The sequence below is a fragment of the Benincasa hispida genome, unplaced genomic scaffold, assembly GCF_027475165.1.
Source record: "Benincasa hispida cultivar pf3 unplaced genomic scaffold, pf3_genome.v1.1 HicScf912, whole genome shotgun sequence".
NCBI lineage: Eukaryota > Viridiplantae > Streptophyta > Magnoliopsida > Cucurbitales > Cucurbitaceae > Benincasa > Benincasa hispida.
The window spans coordinates 8,865-34,472 of NW_028327056.1; the positions used below are offsets into that span (position 1 = coordinate 8,865).

General features: G+C 30.8%; 2 protein-coding genes across 3 annotated transcripts; one reads left to right on the top strand and one right to left on the bottom strand.

Annotated features, from left to right (window-relative positions):
• Positions 1-18,202: 18,202 nt before the first annotated feature.
• On the top strand, positions 18,203-20,078 carry LOC120089844 (putative WRKY transcription factor 40). Of its 2 annotated transcripts, XM_039047257.2 has the most exons (5): positions 18,203-18,497; positions 18,607-18,657; positions 18,750-19,079; positions 19,171-19,287; positions 19,410-20,078. In XM_039047257.2, the coding sequence occupies exons 1-5, from the start codon at positions 18,408-18,410 to the stop codon at positions 19,761-19,763; spliced, it is 942 nt and encodes a 313-aa protein (XP_038903185.1). In that variant the 5' UTR covers positions 18,203-18,407; the 3' UTR covers positions 19,764-20,078. The 2 variants fall into 2 exon arrangements, with proteins under 2 accessions (XP_038903185.1, XP_090166466.1); XM_090310340.1 differs by lacking the exon at positions 18,607-18,657 and having other exon boundaries at positions 18,236-18,497.
• A 1,396-nt stretch (positions 20,079-21,474) lies between these two features.
• On the bottom strand, positions 21,475-25,221 carry LOC150029812 (phosphatidyl-N-methylethanolamine N-methyltransferase-like). Its single transcript, XM_090310341.1, has 2 exons — positions 24,908-25,221; positions 21,475-22,128 (listed from the first exon to the last, which is right to left on the bottom strand). The coding sequence occupies exons 1-2, from the start codon at positions 25,150-25,152 to the stop codon at positions 21,879-21,881; spliced, it is 495 nt and encodes a 164-aa protein (XP_090166467.1). The 5' UTR covers positions 25,153-25,221; the 3' UTR covers positions 21,475-21,878.
• Between the last annotated feature and the right edge of the window lie 387 nt (positions 25,222-25,608).

The window sequence follows — 25,608 nt, forward strand, 5'->3', positions numbered from 1 at the left end:
CAGACAACAATCAATTAATTAATTAACAAAAAAAATTAATTATTTCTCTTAAAAAAAAAAAAAAGAAACAAAGAAAGAAACAAAGAAAGAGAGAGAGAACACAGTTCCAGCCAACGTTGAATTTACGCTGAAAAAGGACTGAGACAATAATAACTCAATTTTCTTTTGGCAACTCAGTTCAATTTTGACCCAATCACTTCATTCCACGTGGACTTTTTTTTTTGCCTTTTCTTTTTTATTTATTTGGGAATTTCAAGATTGATTAATAATATATAGGTTTCATGGCTTTTTATCCCATTTCAACAACTCTTGGAATTTTGCACAGAGAGAGAGAGAGAGAAAAAAAAAAAAACCTAAACTATTAGAAAACTTTTATATATTAGCTTGAAGTTTGAACTTCATTTAGCCATTAAAATTTTTAAATGTCTATTATCACTTTTAATCAAATGTCAATTCATAACTTTTAAATGTGTGTTTATGTGATTTATGAGTTCTAAAAAACTTCTAATAAACCACTTCACCTTTAATTTGTAATAAGTCCTTGTAATATTCATAAAATTTTGAAATTAATTAATATAGAATTAGATAGGTTTGTTAAATCATTAATTGACTCAAAAGCAATACACGACTTTTGGACCACATACTCTGATGTCATGTTAAATCATCAATTGACCTAAAAGGTTAAGCTAATGAGTGAAGATAAATTTAATATTTAATCATCTAAGTATGTCTAATATCCTTAAACTTTCAATTTTTGTGTTTAGGAGATCTTTGGTATATATATATATAAAGAAATGTTGAATAGGTAAAGACATATTGACACAAAATTGAAAGTTAATGATTTTTTGGACATCTAACTAAAAATTTAAAACATGTTAAATATAAAATTATAGATCTAATTGGATATAAAGTTGAAAGTTTGGTTACCTAAAAAGTACTTTTCTAAATTTATAAACTAAATAGATATAAACCATATGGATGTGTTTTAGCTTAATTGTGAAGGGTTTGTTTTTTTCCTTTGACATTGGAGACACCAAACTAATACGTCAAACATTGCGATGTGATTGGATGGATTTCTTTTCAAACATGAAAATATAAAAATGGGAAAAAGAAACAGAAAAAAAAAGATATGGAATATTTAATTCCTTGAATGGGAACATGGTGGAAAATAAATGTGGCAATGGGTTCAAAGGACTTGATTTTCAAGTAAAAATTGTGGGCGAAAGGGTTTAATTGCATTTGGTCAATTTCTCCAAATTTTCAGTCTTTAGGGGAGTTCTTAGGCTTTGCCACATTTTCCACATTGCTCATCTAACAAACATACGATTTACACATTTTTAATCTTATAATTATTTTTTAATTTTATTATAATTTAATTCACGTAATGTTTATACTATCAATTTCGAGATTAGAGATTCGATTTTCCCATCCAATATATTATCGTAAAAAACTATTTTTTGTGGTTAAAAAACAGTTTTAGATTTGATAACAATCTAGTTATTAAACTATGAGTAAAAAATTAGTCTATACACTTAGCTTTCAAAAGAAAAATAAATAAATTAGTACGTGTACTTTAAGATTTGTAACAATTTTAGTTCCTATCATAAAATTTTTCTTCAAAATTAAGTGTCAACTTTTATTATATAAATGACTTTAGTCTTTATAGTTTTTAAAAAATTGATTCCCAATTCATTTATTGATCTATATATGTAAGAAATTTTATTAAATCTGAATAATATTTTTTCTCACGGTAAAGATTAAATTGTTAAAAATTCTAAAATATAGAGGTTAAATTGTTGCTTATTAAATTTCAGTAATTAAATTGTTACAAATTTTAAATTATATTGACTAAATTTGTTGTTGTTGTTATTATTATTATTATTTTTTGTTGTAAATTTGTAAGATCATACCCTTGTGGACAATTGGCTTCCCAAAATTAGTAAATTGCATACAGGTAGATTTAAAAAAGAGTTATTTAAATTAAATATACAGTGAAGGTTTATAAAATTAATTAGCATATTTGAAATAGTTAAATTACATGTCATATTCAAAATTGATTTTGAATTATGTGTATGTTGGACTTCGTGATCTCTGATACATTTAAATATCAATTAAACTATGTTTTTTTTAACAAAATTAATATAGATTACTCATTAGTTGTTAACATTTTTCATTGTGGATATTTGAATATCAACCACTTAATTAATGGTATTTTTCTTAACCAATTAACCTATATCTAAGTTAGATTATCAAGACAGGACATACTTTCTCCAAAAAGAAAAAATAATATAATAATAAAATAAAATATTAAACATTCATTAAAACCAAGTTTATGTAGTTGAATTTAGGTTTGAATCGTAATATTCAAAGAAATTAACTATAGTTTAGTCCTTAAATTAATCAATTTCTATATAAAGAAAAGTGACTTAAAAAAATTTGAAATAGGTCTCACACATTTAAGTTTGTGTCTAATAGATCACATATTTAAAATTTTTAAAAAATAATCGATCTTAATTATAGGTTTAAGATTAAATTTTATGTGTAATATAAATCCAAACTTTCAATTTTATGTATCTATTGTACACAAGATTAAAGTTTAAGGACAAATCACGAGAATCACTTCTCAAATTTAATGGTAATTGCAATTACACTTTCAAAATTTTAATTGTAAAAATTAGGTCTCTAAACTTTTATAAGTATTAAAATTGGACCCTTGAGCTTACGATAATTGTAGAAATCAGACCCATAAATGATAAAATTGAACCCTCAAACTTATACAAATGTTACCGTTTATACAATTATGTAAATTTGAAAGCCCAATTTGACCCAATTTAAATTCTTATATTAGTTTGAGAACTCAATTTTTACCATTGAAAGTTTAATTGTATAATTATAATTACTACTATACTTAGAAGTGAATTTTGTAATTTGTCCAAAATTTAAAAATCCGTGAAAATTTATTTGACACAAAATCGAGAAATCAAATAGATATGGATTGAAATATTGGAATTTAGCATAATTATAATTAATTGATTTAAACGATGAAGCGTGGGATTTGGAAGAAGAAGAAGAAGAAGAAAAAAAAAAAAAAAAAAAAGGTAATCAAAATCAAATGGCTTGACCACATAATGAGATGGTTTAAAAGAGCGTGACGGTGTTGAATAATATACTTTTTTAAAGGAAAAAAAAAAAAGAAAAGAAAAGAAAAAGTTGTGACGGTGATGAAAATTGAAAATTAGGGTGTCAGTCAAAGTCAAGTCTTCCTTTCCTTCCTTTTGAGTTTTACCATATCGTCCTCTCCGAGTCTCCACTTCCCGCTCACACCTTAGGGCTATTTTGGGGATTTCACATATCCTCTCCCTTTTGAGTACTACGCCGTTTTGTCTTCTTTACACTAAATTCTCGTTGTTGGAGAGTTTTGCCTTTTCGTCTATCAACATTGAGGTTTGAGGTTGGATTCCCTCATTCTACACTTTAATTATAATACCTTCTTTTTTTGCCAATAAGAGCGTAGCTCAATTGGTATAGTGTTTGTACCATCAATCTCGAGGTATGAGGTTTGATTCCTCTATCCCATACTTTAATTACAATACTTTTCCATTTTTTTTTTTTTTTTTTTTTTTGCCTTTTCGAGTTCTCTTACTTTGTTAATAGCTTTGTTAATTTGGTAAAAAAAAAATAGAGTTTTTATAATTTATAATTTGTTGTGTATTTGAGGAGAAAAATGAGACACGGTGAAAATATGGATATCAAAAAATATAATATTACAATAATATATAAATAAACAAAATAAAAATAACCTAAATAACTAAATTTGGAATAAATAAGGCAAAATTTATGAAATTTCAACCAATGTATGTGTATCTACAAAATCCACAAATGATCATTTATTTATGGGGAATTTTGGCAAGTAGGAAGTAACACACTTGAATACTATGCATAAGTGGTTGAGTGACACATGGCTAACACATGTGGTAATGAAAAAATGACACTTGGCATTTGACACTAAGCATGACACTAATGGGGTATCTATTGTTATTATTATTATATTTATAATACTCCTCCTTAGATGCTCATTATATATATAAAATATGCCTCATCAAAACCTTACTAAGAAAAAATCCCATGGAAAAAAAATCCTACTAAAGAAAAAAGAGTACATATTTCATATAATTTATACTTTAAAAAGAATATATTTGCTCCTCTCATGAAAACATCACTTAAGATCTCTGAGTCGCTACGTTCTAATGTTGTGCACCAATTTTTCAAAGATTGAGGTAGAAAATATTTTTGTAAATAAGTCTGTCTAGTTATCTTTCGAACAAATTTGTTGTACAGTGATGTCGTCATTTTCTTCAAGATCATGAGTATAGAAAAGCTTCGGTGAAATTGTCTTGTTCTATCTCCTTTAATATATCCTCCTTTGATTTGTGATATGCATGATGTGTTGTCTTCATATAATATCGATGGGAGATTTTTATTAGAAGACAAACCACATGTTTCACGAATGTGTCGAGTTATTTATCTTAGCCATACACATTATCTATTAGCCTCGTGAATTGTAAGAATTTCAACATGATTTGAGGAAATGACTGTTATTTTTCACCGATCATCATGATATAGCAATTTCTCCACATGTGAACATATAACTTGTTTGAGATCTAGTTTTATGTGGATCAAATAAATATCCAAAATATGCATAACCAACTAGATCAAAATTTGATTTATTTGAATAAAAAAAACTCATATCAATTGTTCCTCACAGATAACGGACTACATGTTTAATTGTGTTCTAATGTATTTTAGTTGGATAAGAACTGTATCTTGCTAATAGATTTACTGAAAATGCAATATTTGGTCTGTATTATTAGAAAGATACATAACTGCATTAAGATATGGTACTTCAGGACTAAGAAGTTCTTCATTATCATCTCGAGGTCGAAATATATATTTCTTCACATTTAATGAACGAACTTCCGTTGGAATGTGTCAATGGATGTGTTTTGTCCATAAAAAATCTTTTTAAAACTTTTCTTGTATAAGTTGATTGATGAACAAATATCCAATATACTAAATGCTCAATTTGCAAGTCAAGACAAAAAAAACCCGAAATATTTCATCTCAAATTCTTTCTTAAGATATTTTATTGTTTTTTAAAGCTCTTAAGGAGTTCTAATTATATTTAAATCATCAACATATACAGTTATAATAACAAATCCTAAATGTGGTTTCTTTATAAAAAAAAAAATAGACATATTGAATTATTTTGATATCCTTCTTTCAACAAATATCCACTTAGGCGATTATACCACAGTTCGTCTTGATTGTTTCAATCCATATGGCGATCTTTGTAGCTTTATTGAATACAATTCCCGAGAATTTGATCTATATGTTTCAAGTACCTTAAATTCTCTTGGGATTTTCATATAAATATCATTATTAAGATATCCATAAAAATATGTTGTAACTACATCCATAAAATGCATGTCCAAATTTTCATACGCCGTCAGACCAATTAAATATCTTAATGTAATTGCATCCACCACCAGAGAATACGTCTCTTAATAATCAATACCAGGTCTTTATAAAAAATCTTGTGCAACTAGTATTGCTTTATATCTTGTGACCTCATTATTTTCATTTCTTTTCTTCACAAACACTCATTTGTATCCCACAGGTTTGACATCTTCTGGTGTTCGAACTACTAATTTAGTTATGTCTCGATTGCTTTTTTCCATTAAAGCCGATCTTTTCTATATTGACATTCTTCAATAGATTTTGGTTCAGAATTTTCATTTTCAAATATAATATCAAGAACGACATTCTACACAAAAATGTTGTCAATAACTATATTAGTTCGATTTTGTCTTTTTCACGTGATGACATAGTTTATTAAAATCTCATTATTATCTTTAGGTATTTCACATTCCTCACTAGTCATGTCGAAGATTTCTTTATGGGTATTTACATCTTCAACCAAGTCTTCTTGACTATTATTTTTTTTCCCAAGGGTTTTTATCTTTGGAACCTGGGTCTACCACGCTTCTGGAGTGTTCTAGACTCATCAGTGACAACTTGTTGTGTTGGGATATCGATTTTCAATGGAAAGTTGCAGTTGGTATATGTGACTTAGTTACTTCCTTTACATCTATAAACGCATCGGGTAACTGATTTACTATATTTTGCAAATGAATTATCTTCTGAATTATATTTTAAGTTCACATTGATCTATACAGGGATCTAATTGAGACAATAACAATGCATTCCATGTAATTTCTTTTTCCAACTTTTTAATTTCTCCCCTTAATGTTGGAAAATTTGTCTCATTAAAATGACAATCAACAAATCATGCAGTAAATACATCATCCGTCAGGTGTTTAAGATATTTGATAATTGATGTTTAATCATATCCAATATATATTCCTAATCTCCTTTGAAGACTCATCTTAGTACATTATGGTGGAGCAATTGGAACATATACTACACATCCAAAAGTTCTTAGATAAGAAATATTTGGTTCATGGCCATAAGTTATTTGTAATAGTGAGTACTTACGATAAGATACTGGCTTAATGCGTACAAGTGACATTGCATGCAAAATAACATGTCCCCATAAAAATGTAGGAAGCTTAGCTCTTATAAGCAATGGCCCAGCAATTAACTGCAAATGTTCTATGAATGATTATGCTAAGCCATTTCGTGTATGAACATGAACTACAGGATGTTGAACACTTATCCCAATTGACATACAATAATTATCAAAAGCTTGGGATGTAAATTCACTAACATCATCAAGATGAATGATCTTCAATGTATAATTAAAAAATTGTGCTCTTAACTTAATTATTTGAGCAAGTAATCTTCCAAATACAAGATTTTAACTTGATAATAAGAACAAGTGTGATCATCTGTTGGATGCATTTATTAATACCATAAAATATCTAAATGGTCCACTTGGTGGATTAATAGGTCCGTATATATCACCATGAATTTATTCTAAAAATGCAGGTGATTCAATCCCCACTTTAGCTGGTGATAGTCTAATTATCAATTTTCCTTGAGTGCAAGCATCACATGATAATTCATTAGATTAAAGAATCTTCTAGCTCTTCAATGGATGTTAATTTGAATTCTCAATAATTCACATCATCATTATAGATCCTGAATGACTCAATTGGTCATGCCAAATCGTAAATATGTCTGGATTCATGAACTTCAGATTCATTGTTACATATGTTTCAATTACTCGTATATGAGTATAATATAATCCAGAAGATAAAGCAGACAACTCTTCTAGTATACGTTTTGAAAGAAATTGGACATGAGGATTTTCATGAGCAGCGGAATGATCGTTCCAAATTTCATTCATATTTAAACATACACAATTACAATCGAGAAACGAAAACATATAGGCTATGCATTAAACGAAATTACAACATGCTTTATATAAGATCAAAGGAAGAATTCACATACCTTTGAAGACTCATCTTCAAACACCCTCGATCACGAACGCTCGAACAATCAGCAAGACTGCAACCCCGAACGCTCGAACACTACAACTACAACACAACACGATCACAAAAACCACAAGCACAATGAACTCCAAGTCCACGAACACAGCGAACGGCCTTAGAAAACCTCGATTGTGTCGAGTTGAGTACGATACCACCACAGTGGCTACCTTGGTATTCTCGGTGTGATAATCTAGAAGCGTGGGCTCTCTGTGGACTTGGTTAGAGGACGAGACCGGAGGAAGTACAATGGTATAAACGATTGAGCAAGTGGGAGATGACAAGGTCTATCGTATAGAAGATGCCCAATCGTTTAGAAGAAGCTCCGCGATCGATTAACTAAAGCTTCGTGATCATTTGGCTATCGACCAGCTGAGTAAACTATCATGTAGTGTCAATGGATGATAGTTACCATTTAGTGAATCCTATTCACTTGACAGCCACCGTGAATCTTTCCGAGAATGGAAATTCTCAATCATAAACTTCCTAAATTTGGAAAAAAAAAAATTTCTTTTATCTCACGGTTACCATCCACCAATAATCTCCCACTCAATTGGTTATAGGAGAAAAGGAAATAATTATCCAATAATTAATATTATTATAAATATATATGATAACTAACTTACCATAGTATATTTATAACCTATAGTTTTAACATTTCATCTCATGAAACATATAAACCATAACTCTTTTTCTATTTCATGGTACTTAATGTAAATCTCATTTACTATAATCATCCACTTAATGTATCTCATACATCACACCGATCATATCATATATAATCGAACTACCTCTTGTCAATTTGAACATTTCAAATCAACACCAAGAATTGATCCTCAACTTGAATCCATTAAGTTACCAAGGAAGCCTTATGAACCTGTAGCTCGAAGCTCCAATGGTATGTGAATAACTGACTAAACTCTTTAGTCACGGGATCCATTATCCGTTAACTGCCAGACATTCCACTAAAGGCCGACAGTTGAACTATCCTTACTACAAATATATTATGTGTCCATATCAACCAATCAATAGTGCGATAACCATTCACAGATCGCTCGTAAGTACAATTGGGCCAATAACCGTTATGCCCCTATAGTTACATCTAACTCCTTAAGTACCACTGATTCTTCTAATGAACATAAGTCATAGTCCTACTATGACCGTGTCCTCTCTTCCAAAGATAAGTTGTGGCTGTTGAAACGTACCATTATGTAGTGGAAGTGATCAGGATCCATAAGCACTTTAATTCATTAATTTTGGCAAAAATGAAAGCATGCTTCAGCAGAAATAAATGGGTTTCATGACATACTTTTGTAGAACTTCCTCAAAACTTGAATCCAACTGCTAATCTCCTCTTAATCTTGTTGTAGACCACCCCAAGATCTTCCTTACTATCCTCTTAGTGCTCTAAATTGAGTAGTGAGTCTCAAAATAAGCCTAAATTAAGGGAATTTGGAGAATACTCACAGCAGCAACCCGAATGAAGAACACCTTTCTTCTCACAAAATTTTTAGAAAAATTTGATTGATTGAATTTCTTCAAATTCACTCCAATCTCTTCAATATATTGCAGACCAAGAGATTTTCTGTACGAGATGCAGCTCATGCTTGAAGTTAATGAAGCTTGAAGAAGTGGGTTGTTAGTGAGCTACTTGATGAAGACAATGGAAAAAGCTTATTTTCTATTTTGTGTTTTTCATCTCTTTTCCAATTTCTCAAATATTGATTTCATATATCAATTCTTTTAATAAAATTGAAAATATTATTAATTTTACAAAATTAATTTTTTTAATAAAAGTAATAAATAATTATTTAAACAATTTAAATAATTCTAATTAATTTAATATCAAATATTAAATTAATTTTACACAATTCCATTTTCAAATATTTAAATCATATTTAAATATTATTTCTCCAATTTCATTTAATTCTAATTTGAACATTGAAAATTAACTTATCTAGCTATTCTAGAGCTAATCCATTTACGAGTTAGTAGGGGGATCTCGCAGACTTACAGATCATGGGCTCCAACGATCCAAGATTAATTAGTTAAACTCATTAGATCGAACTAACCCTCATTCGTTAACTAATGGATGATTCCACTAAAGCCCATAGCTGAACTCCTCTCACTGTAGATATATTATGTCCACTCGATATAACCATGATTAGTAAGTTAACCCTTCACAGGTTGTTCGTAATAACGGTTGGGTCAAATCTCTGTTTTACCCCCAAAATTACCTCTTGTTTCTTCAATCCCACTGATCCCCTAATGAACAATTGATTTGTGGTCCAATCAACAAATCGAATCCCTCTCGGGCCAATGAGAGGGTGGGGCCTCTTGTTCAAGACCTAGAATCAACACTTAAAGGGAACAACATCTCTATTAACCCTAATCGGGTAGGAGTGAATTCCGTCTTGCACCCTATGTCCCCAGCTATTCATCCTATCTTATTCTCAAAATGAGAGGCTTATTGAACAGAGACATTTGGTCTACTCTCACCGTTTGCAGATCAAAGGATAATCTCGAGGAAACAGGAGTTCATAGTTAGCTCAGGATTAAGGTCAAGTTACTTAGGTCATCGCTTTGAAATAGTCAGTCTTAAACAGTAAACAACGTTATAAAGTAAGAGTGACTGGTTTCGTGGTCCGATCTTGTACAAAACTCATTTGCACAAGACGCCCTCACTCCTCATGTTTCAACATGAACAAATTAGGATCACTCTTTACAACTCTTTGTAATAACTACAGAGTAGACCGCATCCAATAGTGTTATCAGAATAAGGCATTCAACCTTATTCATATACTATAGTTCATTTTGACTATTTACTCGAACCTGATCCACTTGTATGTCTCCACATAAAGTTCAAGTACTCATGTAATAGTCAAGGGACTTAGGTTTATTGAATTTCTAAAAAACAAAATATTTAATAACAACTTATTGAATTTTTAGAATAAGTTTTATTGTTTACAAACCACAAGTTTTAGGACATAAAACCCAACAATGACCACTATGTTCAAGACCCGGAACTAGTTCTTAAGGGAGCAATCTATCTACTTACCCCTGCTTCGGGGAAGGAGTGAATTTCATCTTGTGTAACCGAGTTCCCAGCTCCTAAATCAGACAAGTCCCTAAAAAGGTAGGCATGTTGACTTGGCAATCTGGTCACTCTCACTCATGCTAATCAACGGACTGCCCTCAATGGTAGAAGTTCATAAAACACTCAAGATTGAAGTCATGTCACGTATGGTCGTTTAGGTGAGATGTAAGTCTCCAGTATCAACAATGTTATATACAGAGACTAGTCATCTCGTGGTCCGGTCTTATACAAACTCTTTGTATAGGACACCCTCACTCACATGTCTCCACATGAATGGTCAGGATCTACCATCTGTAGTAGTTCACAACATTTGCAAGCCTCTATAAAGTGGGTCGTATCCGTAGTGTCACTAGGATCAGGTTTCCCACCTTAATCTTTATACTACAGACCTATTTAGGTTATCACTTAAGGCATGATCCACTTGTATATCTCATATACATGCTTAAGTTTACATACAATAACTATGGAGCTTTGTTTATTGGATATGAGTAAATGCCAAAATAAAATAACTCTCTCAGAATCTAGGAGACTTTGGGAGAATTAGGACACCAATCCCAACACGTTTTTCTTTTTATTTGAGACAGTGGATATGATATATAAATTCCACATTATTCTTACTATCAAGCTCAATATGATAATCATTACAACATATATCTTTAAAATTAAGTAGATTTCTCTTTGATCGACTAGAGAACAATGTATTGTCTATTGTAAATTTTGTTACTCTAGGCAAAATAATATTTTTTTTCCAAAGCCTTCAATCAGGTTTGTAGAACCTAATATCGTATTATTGACTTTTGCTTCCAGCATCGTCAGTTTTGAAAAATATTCTTTACTTGTAAGTATTATATGTGTAGTTGTACTATCTACCAGACACATATCGTCTTTACTCATTTTTTAGTCACCAACATATGAAAATTATCCAAGTTTCTTCATTGAAAGAAAATAATTACAATAAGAAAAACAACATTTGGAATATACAAAGGTTAATATTTATTAAGAGAAGAAAAAAACATGAAGATGAAAAAACAACAATATTAAATCTATATAACCTTAATAGAAGGATATATATTATTAATCATTGAGTTATGTTCATGTTGGTATTGAAAATTCAAACCTATAATATATTAGGAACAATATAACATCACATATCTTCGCGATGATATAATGTTATATCTACTTTTAATATTCATTTACCCTTGTAGATTTTTTTTCCATCTAATAGGCCCTATATCAATAGGATATTAATATATCCAATCACATACCTATGATCTTCTCCTTTTGTAATAAAGTAGATGTATAAATTCTAAGGAAGAAGGAAAAGTTGTTGTTGTTATTGTGTTTTTTTCCTTCTTTAATTGTATGCACACAATTGATCTAGAGAATACCAAAAGAACATATACATGAAAAAATAACACAAAACTTTTTGGGTAATTGTTTTAAATAGTAAACTGCTTAAAATATTTTGAAGTATAGTAAAATGTCATCATCTATCAGTAATAGACAATGATAGATTTTGATAGACATCTATCACTGAACGATAGACATCTGTTAGACACCGAAAGATTTCTATCGTAGTCTATCACAATCTACTTCCTATAGATAATAATATTTTGCTATATTTATAAATATTTTACCTAGTTTTCTAAATTTGAAAACACCCCATATTTTTTTTCATATTTTCGACTATTTTATTTAACCTTTAAAAAAAGTTTTAAATAAAAATTCATCAAAAACAAAAAGTCCGCATTAGTGAGGGTAGTTTCGCCTAATCTCTCTTTCTCTCTCCACTTTTAAGTTTTTTTTTTTGGTCTAACCATTATCACTTAAATAATCTTTTAGGAGGTGTTTGATAAATGGGTATAAGTTATTGGGTTGGGTGGGTATTTATTACCCATGTTTGTTAAGCCTATAAAAAAAACCTATGGGTTATTAAAACTCCTTTTTTACCCATTCAAAACTCCTTTTTTATCCCCTCAAAACTAATCCTAAAAATCAATATATTTTCATTTCTTTCTCATTTCCCTCATCTCTATCGTTTGGATCCATATATATATATATATATATTTTTTTTTTATCGTCAAACCTATGGGTTATTAAAACCCATTTTTTATCCACTCAAAACTCCCTTTTTTATCCCTAAAAAATAACCCTAAAAAGCAATATTTTTTCATTTCTTTCTCTCTTCCCTCATATTTGCCGTTTGAATCCCCCAAATATACTATCCATATTTATTTGAAATAATAAAGTTAAGTTAGCAAGATTCAATATATATACATACAATATACCAAATAGTAATTGGGATAATTACCTTCAATATATATACGTACATTCAATATATACATACAATATACAATATACCAATTAATTGAGAGAAACATGAAATATATTTTGTTGGTATGTTTTATCGATTGAAGAGAATTAGAATTATTACAGTTTTTGAAAAGAATATATGAAAAATAATATATTATGTTCTACAAATGAGAAAAAAAATGAAATTGTCCAGTTTATGTCATAAATGATTTGAGAAAATACGTGTATATTTGAAAATTAATCAACAATAGCAAAGCATAAAACTAAAAAATAAAAGAATGAAATAAAAAAAAATAGAACTAATCTCATTCACAAAAAAACTGCATCAAATCCTCCAACTCAACTCAACTATACTCTATTCTACACAACAAACACAGACAATAATTACCAACTCAACTCAATTCTGCAAATAAACACAGACAATTTAACTCCCCAGATAATTTAACTCTCCAGATAATAATTACCAACTCAACTCAACTCAACTCTCTACTTTTATCACATACCAAACACACCCTTAATAAGAGAATTTAAATGTTCGAGTATCAATTATTATGAGTTTTATGTTCACATTCTAATGCTCTAATTTTATAATTAAGAAAAAAAAATATATGGTTCGAGTCGAGTCAAGGCGCACATTTTCTTTCTACAACATTATGATTATCAAGAAATTTATAAAATATTAAATCTTAAATATACGTGATTATCATAGATTGAATTCATTTATTCTAGGTATCTTTTATTAAACTCATGACTTTTATTGATTTCGGACAATCCATTAAGTTCTTGTTGGAAACGGCAGGACCCTCATAACGACAGTCAAGCAAAGGGCAAAAACCTGCAAAACAGAAACTCGTTATAGGCTAAGTGAGCTCGCTCTCTTTAAGACGTTTCGCGGCTCTGCCGAAGTGTGCAAGCAGGTCTGAAGATTTGCCACGATGTCTCCAGGATAAAACAACCAAAAGAAACCCAATCAGAAAAGCATCGTTAACGACCGGTCGGAACACACACCTTTTCTAAACCCACTGCTTGGAAAACTAAAATGGAAGAGTTATGAGTGGAAAAATGGAATAAAGTGAAAAATGAATTGTGTTTTTGAACTGCTGAAGGCCATGCCTTTTATAGGTGTTCAGCATGGAACGGTAGGGAGCGAAAAAGGCGGTGAGCCTCAAAACGTGCACGGACGAAACGCTTACGCGTGGACGAAGCGGAACGAGGAGGACTTTTTCCTTTCTTTGTTTTTTTTTTATCACACACACGCGTCTTGCTTCGCCACGCCCGATCAGACGAACGGCGGCGGCGGCGCGCGTGGGATGTCTACTGAACCCACATTGGTCTATCTCTCACTCCCTCCAAAACATGGGTACCCCTTGGGGTCCAAACCCAAAATTCAAGATTGGAGTACATAAGGAGGCTTCCAATACCAAATTTTTCAATGTGAGATTCTCCAACCAAAAGATTGGTTTGTTTTGAAAGTTAAATTTTCACCCAACAATTCTTCATTATATGATTTTGAAGAATGGGAGCGAGTAACCAACATTCTCATTTTTTAAAACTAAATATCTTACTACATTAAAAGATTAATTACGTAATCCAATCTTCTCAATCTTTTGATGAGATATTATATACTTTAAATATGTCAATTCTTTGCAAAGTTGTTCAAACATTGCACGAGACACCATATATGTTTTTTTCCCGACAATTAAAAAAGTACAAAAACAATATTTTTCGTAATTTTCAATCCATAAAACAGAATAAAAATAAAGTAAAATTTTGGTTTCTTGAAAAGCAAATTTAAAAAGAAGCATAAAAAACTCAATTTAAATGCAATTTGACCATCTACTTAAATATTATAGCAACTATCTAAACAGTCGGTTTTGATTATATTCTTTTTCGGTTATTTAATATATATATATATATATATATATTCTCAGATGGTTAAAATGGAGGATTTGTATAAATCTAGGCATGAAAGAAAATAATTGACATGTTAACAAAGAAAAGGATAAAAAGAAAAAAACAGTGGCTATTTTTTGGATTTTTTATGGAAAGGGAATGAATCTAAATGGGGGAAAAAAAAACGAATTAAAAAATCAATAAAAACAAAAAGAAGCTGAAGGGTTTAAAATGTGGAACTCATGGCCTCTTTTCTTTATTTATCATAGCTCTCTTTCACTGTATAGAATAAAATAGCCTTGGTGGGCCCTCTAAAGAAAGAGGGAAATTCATTATTATATTTTTCCATATCAATAGTTTTAAAATTAAAAAAAAAACAAATATAAGTGACAAGAAGTGGTATAATTATTACAAGGTTCAAAATCATGGATCAGTGAAAAAAAAAAAGTTACACCTCTAAATTTTAGGATTTTATCCACTTAAACCCTAAACTTCCCTAAATATAATAATTAACCTTCATTTTTAGATTTAATTCGGAAAATATTTGTAAAACATATAACTGTTTCAAATTAAACTTATGAATCAAATTAAATACTTCATTAAGATCACATATGAAAATTGTCAATGCATTCAATTTTTACACGTTTGTAAACTTTTTCAAATACCGAATTAATAAATTGAACTATTAGAATTGATGCAGGGACAATTTTCAAAAGAAATATTAATTAAGGCCCATTTTGGTAACTATTTGATTTTTTTAAAAAAAATTAAACTTATAAACACTACTTTCTCTTCCAAATTTCTTCATTTGTTATCTACTTTTTATCACTAGTTTAAAAAATCAAGCTAAATTTTGGAAACTAAAAATGTTCTTTTAATTTTTAATTTTTTTGTTTTTTAGAATTTGACTAAGAATTCAACCATTATATTACAGAAAGATAAAAATATTTGTAAGAAATAAAGAGGAAATAGACTTAATTTAAAAAATTAAAAACAAAAAATAAGCCTAAATTATACTCAATCTAAATAGATATGGTCAAAATGTTTTAATTACGTTACCCGTTTAACTTTTTGATTATATATATAACACTGTGAGCTTAAAAAAAATGTCTCATTTATCGGCTACGACTAATTATCTGACACAAAATAAATACTTCAGAGACTTATTAGGATAAAATTTTAGAAAAATTATAAGGAATTTTAAAAGTCCAAGTAACATCTAGAGCTTATACATGTATGGGAGATTTTTTAAAATTCATGACAAATTGTAAAAATTATCTCTAATATATAGAAATTCATGACAAATTGTAAAAATTATCTCTAATATGTAGTGATAGTTACATTTATACTTTAAATTGTAAAAATTGAGTCTAAAATTTATACAAATATTAAAAATAAATCTCAAATGTATATAATTGTAAAAATTGTAACAATTGTGTAATTTTGAAAGTCCAATTTTTATCATTTGAGTAGTGTATTTGGAACAATGATTATCTCAAAACTATAATAACCACTTATTCTTATAATAAATACTATTTTGTGTTTCACAATCAACTGACAACTACAGTCAATATTATTGTAAAACCCTAATTTTCTATCGTATTTTTTGTTTGCTACAGTTTTTACTATTTTACATTCATAATTTTTTTATTTTTTTTCCTACAGTGTTAACTATTTGCTTTTCAAACTAAAATAGTCCACACCCCAAAAATATATTATTATAATCTGACTATAATAATAAGATTATAGTAACCAATTCAACATCCCTTGAAAGTATAGTTTCTATAATTATTATAAATTTGATGGTTTAAATATTTAAAGTGATATAAATTAGAGGACTCAATTTTTATAAATAAAAGTTAAAACGTAATTACCATTATACTTCGAGGGGATTTTTGTGATATTCTAGAATTTAAATAAAACGCGAAATTTTGATGTATGTTGTGCGTGTTAGTGTTTGGAGTGAGAGGAAGGTTCTTAATCCGCGTCCGATTCCAATGCTGACGTCAAAAGTAAAATAAAATACAAAAAGAAAAGAAAAGTAAAGTAGATGGTCACGTGATATTACCGTGTCTCCTTAAAGCCGTGTGGAGGTCTTGAAGACATATCATATTATTAATAAAAAATATTTTGTTTTATTTTCTAAAAAAAGGTATTGTTTTTTTTTTTATTTTTATTAGAATTAAAAAAAGGAAAAAACAAGAACACGTGGAAAATGTTTTGAAAACGTGACGAAAACGAGAAAGGCTCCAACTCTAGATAAGAGCTGCGGAACTGAGTATCTGGTCAACATATATCTCCCTCATAATTTCATATATATATATATATACACATATGTATGTATATATATACGTATATACGTATGTATCTACGAAAAATACGTGAGATAGAGGAAAAAAATTTATTAGTAACAATTCGTTTCATTCATTATTTGACACGTAATATCGTAAAATTTATTGTGTCTAATAAGTTTGTGAATTATTAAAAATACCAAAAATGACATTATTAAACATAAAACTTAAAAATTTAGTTCATGTTTGATAACCTTTTTGTTTCGTATGTTTAAATATTGTGTTTGTTTTCTCACAAGTTCTTTGAAAAAGCTTTCATCTACCTCTAGAAAACATTATTGAATCAAGCCAAATAAAAAAAAAAAAAAAAAACCAAAATTTAAAGGGGGCAATGTGATAACAAGTTATTTAAAGAAACATTTAATTCTTAGTCAAATTCTAAAACAACAAATCTTTAAAAACAATTTTTTCTCAAGTTTAAAAATATTTTATGAATAAATTAAACAGAACAAAGAAACTTATAGGTGGGAGTAATGTTTATGTATATCTTTTAAAATATAAAAAAAACCATAGATAGAAGTAGTATTCATAAATTTAACTTTAAAAAATTAAATTATTACCAAGCGAAATGTGAATAGTATTAAACACTTTTTAGATTTTAGAAACCTACTAGATATAGCTAAAGTTTCTATATAAAATTGTAACTAACTTTTTTTTTCCAACTCTAAACAAAAGACTTTGAATTCTTTCAATCCAAAAAGAAAAAATGCAATAAATAAACCCAATTGTAAAAAATACCCAAAGTTGCAAATTGCAATGAAAATTCAAGAGTTTGAACTCCAAAAAAATTTAACCCTAAAAGGACCCCACTCTATCTAATATCTCAAAAAACATTTATTTACTTATTAAATTCAAACAATGAAACACAACTTGTTGCTTGACTTTGAATCCCGCCCTCCCTTTTCCTTCCCATTTCTTTTTTTTTTAAATGAATTTTGAAATAATCCCTTATCTCAACCGACATGGCCCCTCTTCTTTCACCAATCACATTTGTTCAATATGCCAAAAAGAGCACACCAAATCAGAACCTCTTCCTTGTATTTTCCTAATTCTTCTGTCAATTTGCCACTCCCACTCCCACCCTTTTCTCTCTCTCTCTTTCCATGGACTTTCCTCTCAATCCTTTCTTCTATATATCTTCTCATTTCTCCCTTTTTCCACTCTTAAATCCCTTCTGGGTCGTCCTCAAACTCTCTCAAAATCATATCTTTCCTTCTTTTTTCACTTGGCTTTTCACTGCCTATGGCTGCCTTTTCCTCTTGGTTGTTGGATTCTGTTGATACTTCTTTAGATCTCAATACTCAGCCTCTCAGATTCTCCGGTGAAGCTCCGGTGAGTGGACTTGCTTTAATCTTAATCCTCCGTTTCTCTGTTTTCTTTCCCTTTTATGGGTTTTCGTTTTGGAGTGACCTCGTTTTCGTTTTCGTTTTTCTTTTTGTAGAAGGAGAGGAATTATATGGATGTTGAGAGGAAGGTTTCTGTGAAAGAAGAGGTGGGTGTTTGATGGATTTCAATTTCTTTGTTCATAAACAGAGTTCTTTGTGTTGATTTTAATTTTTGTTTGTTGTTTTCTTTCAATTTCAGACTGGGGCTTTAATGGAGGAATTGAAGAGGGTAAGTGCAGAGAACAAGAAATTGACTGAAATGTTGACTGTTGTGTGTGAAAACTACAACACTTTGAGAGGGCATTTGATGGAACAAATGAACAAAAATGGAGAAAAGGAGATTTCTTCTTCAAAGAAGAGGAAATCAGAAAGCAGCAATAACAATAATAATATGGTTGGAATGAATGGGAATTCTGAGAGTAGTTCAACTGATGAAGAATCTTATAAGAAACCAAAAGAAGAAACCATAAACAAATCTGCTAAAATCACTAGAGTTCAAGTCAAAATTGGAGCTTCTGATTCAAATCTGGTGAGTTTTAATAAACCCCACTTTTTAAAACGAAAGATGGGATTTTCAGTCTAAAATAAACTTAACCTGTTTCTTGACTTGGAATTTGCAGGTTGTTAGAGATGGATTTCAATGGAGGAAATATGGCCAAAAAGTCACTAGAGATAATCCTTGTCCTAGAGCTTATTTCAAATGCTCTTTTGCTCCTAGTTGCCCTGTTAAAAAGAAGGTAAACAACCACAACAAACTCCCTTTTTTTTTTTTTTTTTTTTTTTTTTTCAGAAATAATAATTTTTGTTAAAAATTGATTAAAGAAAAGGGTTTGTATTAAATGGAGGATTTGATTTGTAGGTTCAAAGAAGTGTAGAAGATCAATCAGTACTTGTAGCCACATATGAAGGTGAACACAATCATCCACACCCATCTCAGATTGAGGCAACTTCCGGTGGCTCCTCCGCCCGTAGCGTCAGCATAGCTCCAGCGGTGCTCACGGCAGCGCCGGGATCCTCGTCGGCGCCGGCAATTTCCCTTGACTTGGCGAAGCCGAAGCCGACCATGGAAGCTAAAACGATCCCCAACCCAAGATTTGACTCGCCGGAAATGCAACAATTTCTCGTTGAACAGATGGCCTCTTCCTTAACCAAAGATCCCAAATTCACGGCGGCGCTTGCGGCGGCGATTTCGGGAAAGATTTTCCCACATTGATTAAAGCCTTCGGAGTTTTGAAGTTTAAAAGTTCGGGATAAGATCTCTAATCCCAGTCAGATTAATCTGTAAATACACACCAGAGAAGATTTGAAGGATTTTAGGAGGTGGAAGATAGTTTTGATATTTTTAAAAAGAGAAAAAAAAACGTTGAAAAAAAGTACTAAAAATGGGTGAAAATGAAAATTCATTAGAAATTCAAATTGGGTACTTGGTTGACGTTTTTGGGTCGTCGAACAATTTCAATTTGTAATGCGAAATTCTTCAACATTCGAATTTTTTATCAATAAGAATTCTCTCAAGTTTATATGTAAACATTTTGATGAGTGTATTTTACGCATTTATTGTTGAATTGAGAAAGAAATCCCTCAAAATTTTGAAATTTGTATAGCCTTTTGTTTTCTTTCTATTTTTGAACTTCTTTTTTTCTTTCTAGAAAGTAATTAGAATGAAATCATTTGCTATGAAAATATTGGGTTCCATTTCATTCTAATTTTCGTATTGTTTCATATTGAAACTAGATTTGAAGTTTCAATGAGATTTCTCATAAGTCAATTTCTTTTGTGGAAAGTTTTTATGTATTTGAATAGTTGAATGAAGTGATTGAAGGGAAGACCATTCATTTTCCCTTGGACTAAAGTGAATGAACATATTCTTGATCTAATATTTTTACTTTATTCCATTTTTTAAATTCAATTAGGGGCGAAGATTAAAAAATTCGACTGATCTACGTCTTAATCAATTGAGTTATGCTAAGTAGAGGCTTAGATTTCAAGAAAATTATAATTTATGTCATTTTTTTTAACCATTTCCTTTTTGTTTTTTATTTTTGAAAACTAAACATATTTTCTCTTAATTTCTTATATTGATTTGCATCTTTATTAAGTACCACGCTTGAATTCTTAATCAAATTCTAAAAACAAAAAATAAGTTTTTAAAAGCCTTTTTTTTTTTTAATTTTTAAAATTTGACTTGATTTTTAAAAACATTGGTAAAAAGTATATATAAAAGCAAGAAATTTAAAGGTAAAAGAAGTATTAATAGACTTAATTTAAAAAAATTAAAAAATAAAAATAAAATGACAACCAAACGGGTCAAAATATTTTCATTCAATTTATTAGAATTTTAATCTTAAAATTAATATTCTTTCTCGAACGAAAGCTAAAAATTACTAATAGAATCATCCAAATATCGAAACTTGGCTGAGAGAGTCTTAGACAAACATTGAACTTGGTCAACAAAACGAACACCTAGAAAAAACCACAGGAAGACCCATAGCTAGCCACAATCTTTGAAAAAGCAACAATTCAACCAACCATATCTTGACCTTAAATCTCCCCTCCTATTAGTTGTCTTTGTTTTGAAAAAATCACACCAAAACTTCTAAAGAAAAGTCTCATAGCTTACCTTTTAAGCCATTCAAAACAAGGTCCTTGCATTGATACATGAATTATACACACACACACACATATATATATATATGTTCCTTCAAGTTCAAACAAACAACAAGCTGAGAATTTGAAGATTTGACATTTCTAAGGGTTACTTATACTTTAACAGGTTAGACTATGATTGAACTGGCAAGGATTATATATATTTTGATAGAAAAAGATTTTTTTAGAAAATTATAATAATTCCTCTCTCATTCACATTTACTAAACACCATACTTTATATTTATTCAAACATTAAGCAAGCAAATAAGCAATACAATTATCAAATGCATATGTATATCTTTATTTCTTTTGGCATTTGAATATGAAAGAAATCTACAAAGTCCTGAATTGAAACCATGACGTGTCTTATTCCTAGTATTTATTTTTAACAATAATTTCCTAGAGCTCAAGCTTCCAAAAGACTTGAACAAGAACTGGCATCATAATGAAGATAACCCACAAAGTAGGTGTAAAAACTCTTATTCCTAGTACTTCAACAAACAATGGGAAGAATAGAAGTGAGGACATCATCAAAAGCTTAAACCGGGATAACATTCAAAATTTCAAGAGCTTTGATCTTGGGGTCGTTACCAGGCTAATGGATGCTTGAACCAGTTGTTACTGATCGGATATTGATCCATTGATCGGATGTCGATGTTCCAAGATGATTCTCTCACAAATTCAGCTTTGAGGCTTTGCTCGAGTTGCAGGATGTTCCTTGGATTCAATATGCATCATAAAAATGTAACCCAGTGTCCAGAGCATAATATATTGTAAGGGTACCCACGAAAGACAAGCAAAAAGGCTCAAAATGCTTCCCACATACTGAGGATCTTTTATATATCCAAATGGAAATTCGGTTACCCACGGAATGTTCTTCCCAAATCGTACTCCATAGTAAACACCAGCTTCACCAAGTAACTGGTAGACCCTGTTGTTTGGCAGAAGATAAGAAAATGATAATGTTACAAGCCGCAGCAATACAATATTATTTTCTTTCATTTGACCCTTGAAAACTGCAGCAACATTGTGAAAATTAAGCTCCAACGAATTCCACACACCCAATCTTACTTGATGCAGTAACAGATAGTAGTCTCTAAGGAGAGTTTGACAATCTCAAAGTGCATGGGGAATTGTTATTTTCTTTATAGTTCTAACAGTATTTTCTGATACTTTCCATTTTGATTACTCGTTCCTGTCATCTTGTTTCTTAATTAGCAAAACTTGACCTTTAGACATGAACATTCACGTAAACCTAGTTGTTTGTACTATGATATATAGCAATGGTGTACTTAGTGAAGACTACCAATCAAATTAGACATGTGTACTGGGAAAATAGTCTCTATAAAGCTTGTTTGACTATTCCAAGCATCAGTATTCTGCCTCGAAATCAATGAAAAAGGATCCTAGAACAGATAAAGTTCAGCACTATCAAATAGAATATATGCTTTAATGATTGGTCGGATATTGCAAAATGCAAAGCAACAAAAGAAAATATAGCATAGGTTCTTATTCACATTGAAGATCCAAATACTGAATCCTTACCAGCCATTTTGAATGAGGGAAGTTATTTGCCATTCTAATAAAGCCTCTTAAATTTCAATCATTCTCATCTTTAAAGTACACGGAATCGTAGGCATGAAAATGGCTTCAGCAGCTATTGAGTTTTAACTTCTGAGATGCTCACTTTGATGCAACAAGCTCCACACTTGAGTTTTTTCAATTGCATTATGACGGGGATGATATTCTGAATTGTAAACCCGTCCTCAGGAGTTTCTTTTTTGGTTCTCATAGGAAATAAACTTTTGTTAACACCACTAAAAAACACTAGGTGATTGAGGCATCCACTTAAAATGAAGCTAGTCGGGTGCGATGGGATGCCAAGTTACTTCCTTTCTCTTTTAAGAATTTTGTCAGGCTGAGTAAGAAAATCGAGAGATTAATCAGTAACATCTGGTAGGAAGAGATGGATGAGGAGGGAACGTCCCACTTAAGTGGGAGGTGGTGTTAAAAGCCTAAGGAACGAGGAATTGAGAGCTCACGACTGCATATTGAGGCTTCCCTGGCAAAGTGGTTGTGGAGTTTCTTCATGAAGATTAACACGCTGTGGTTTAGGGAGAGATGGTCAGTAGGTATGATCCTCATTCTTTTGAGAGGGTTGCAAGTGGTGATTCTAGCGGCCTTAGCAAAACTTCTGGAAGATATCTCTTCGATTTATCAAGACTAGCCAAGGGTGAGAGTCTAATCCATAACTAACTATTAAATCTATTTTCATAAAAAAAATTATTAAATCCAAGGTTATATCAGGAATATGTTTAATAATGAGGGACAAAATGGGAATGTAAAGATTCTTCCTATTTTATCCCTTTTATATATAATAGAGATTAATTGTTCTGTTGTGAAAGGTTTGAAGTATTTTTGGGAGAATTTCTGCCGCTATACCATTATTGAATAAGAGACTACATCCGTTGGCCTCCATGTTGCCTTTATCACCTTAGACTTCTGTTGTCCTCTGTATGATAGTTAGGTGTCTAAAGTGGCGAGTCTTCTCTCTCTTATTCAAGACCAAGAATGTTAGTGATAGGTCCCTGATCCTTCTACGAGATTCTCCTGTCACAACTTTTTCACATCTTGTCTACCCCTTTTCTTTCTCCGGTTGCCTCAATTTCTTCTTCACTCTAATAGGTTAGAATTCCTAAGAATGTTAAGGTGTTTGCTTGTCAAGTTTTACATGAAGAGTTAATACTATGGATAGTGTTCAATGACATTTCTCCTATGGGGTTTATGTGGCAGGATGATGCGTGTGCTATTTTGTGGGATCTTTTAGTCAAGAGAAACAATAACATTTTCAAATAGTGTTACCTTTAAAGTTTCTTTGTGGCTGTCCAAAAATTAAATAAGTTTGTAGTTATAACTTTCTAAGTGCTTAAAAATACTTTTTAAACGAACCTAAAAAGTCATACCTAAAAGGCCTTAATCTTTCGTTTGTTAACTTAATTAGATAGTTTTTCTTTGTGATATCTCCAATCCCTTGATCAGATTGGTTTCCACCAAGAGCTTCACTCCAATAATTGCTTTTTAGTGCAACACAACCATTCCTTCTCCCAAAAAGGGAGAAAACTCAACTGAACTCAGAATCAGCACTGACTTCAAGTTTCGAATCTATCCCCAAGAAAAGAAAACTCAACTTAAAACTTCAAAGATTGCCAAGGGTTCCAACCTTAAAATGAGAAGAATTTGGAAATGTAAAAACTAAAAAGTACTTTTAGCCAAACTAAAGGTACTTTCTACAGTTTTCAGTGTATTTGCTTAGACAATCCAAAATGATAATGGAAATTCTAAAAGAAAACTTCTACTTCAAATGCTTTTTACTATTGATAGAGTGCTCAAAACCCAGCCCAAACTCACAATTATCCCATATTGCTAATCATCCTCTAATCCAATAAGTTTAAGCTGTTAAGAGAAATTTAATCATTAAATTCATTCGTAACACACACCCAAACATAGTTATAAATACAAAAATGCCCTCATTTCTCGAGATGTAACAACATAGATCATTGTCATACGGCTTACTAAACAAAATGCACAATAAATTTTTACTTTAACATCCAGCTCGCAAATTCAATAGCATGCACAAAAGTCATGGTAAGTAAGCCAACTACATTCGAAGCAGACTTCAGCACATCAGAGAGAGAGAGAGAGAGAGAGACCTGAAGTTCAAGAACTGTCCGAAGGCCATGAGAGGCCAGAAGTATAGAGGTGGCGGCCATGCGAAGGAGGAGACGTGAAAGATGGAGAGGAACTGAAGCAACTTGAGAAAAACGGAGACCTGGGCCATCAATTTGCAGGGGTCGCGCGATTTGCCGCACAAGTTCACCCACAACTGTGGACGACTCCATAAGACGTAGTAGTACGGAAATGGCAACAACACTCCAAGTACCGCCAAAATGCCCATTCCGATAATTTTCTCGCCGGATTTTTTCTCCACTTTCTCGGGAAAATGATTCCCAGGAAGAAGAAGATGCGGAGTAGCCCTTTTGACCGGTATAGTTCGAGCCAATATGGGCTATGGGCCCAAGTGGCCTGTGTTGGGTTTCGAGTTATTGGGTTATAATTGAGTTATGACCCAGACGTATTGCGTTGGGTTATCTTTTTAAGCCCAAGTTTCAGCTAGAAAAGGCTGGAACATTTTTGGAAATTTGGTGCGAATAAAGTTATATAATAGTTGCAAATATAACAATCAACTTCAAAATATTAGTAGATATAATATAATATAAAAAAATAAAATATAGATAATCTATTGGTGATAGAACCATATCGCTCTTAAAAGTCTATCAATAATAGAAGTCTATTGCTCATAGACTTAATTATATTTGTAATTCTTTTCAAATATTGTTATACATTTGGTTAT

What these genes read in the sequence shown, in the direction of transcription:
- LOC120089844 (XM_039047257.2), top strand. Translation starts at nt 18,408, where the DNA reads ATGGCTGCCTTTTCCTCTTGGTTGTTGGATTCTGTTGATACTTCTTTA. An exon ending in GAGCTTCTGATTCAAATCTG is followed by an intron (nt 19,080 to 19,170) that starts GTGAGTTTTAAT and finishes TGGAATTTGCAG; the next exon opens with GTTGTTAGAGATGGATTTCA. An exon ending in GTTGCCCTGTTAAAAAGAAG is followed by an intron (nt 19,288 to 19,409) that starts GTAAACAACCAC and finishes TTTGATTTGTAG; the next exon opens with GTTCAAAGAAGTGTAGAAGA.
- LOC150029812 (XM_090310341.1), bottom strand. Translation starts at nt 25,152, where the DNA reads ATGGGCATTTTGGCGGTACTTGGAGTGTTGTTGCCATTTCCGTACTAC. An exon ending in GGACAGTTCTTGAACTTCAG is followed by an intron (nt 22,129 to 24,907) that starts GTCTCTCTCTCT and finishes GCCAAACAACAG; the next exon opens with GGTCTACCAGTTACTTGGTG.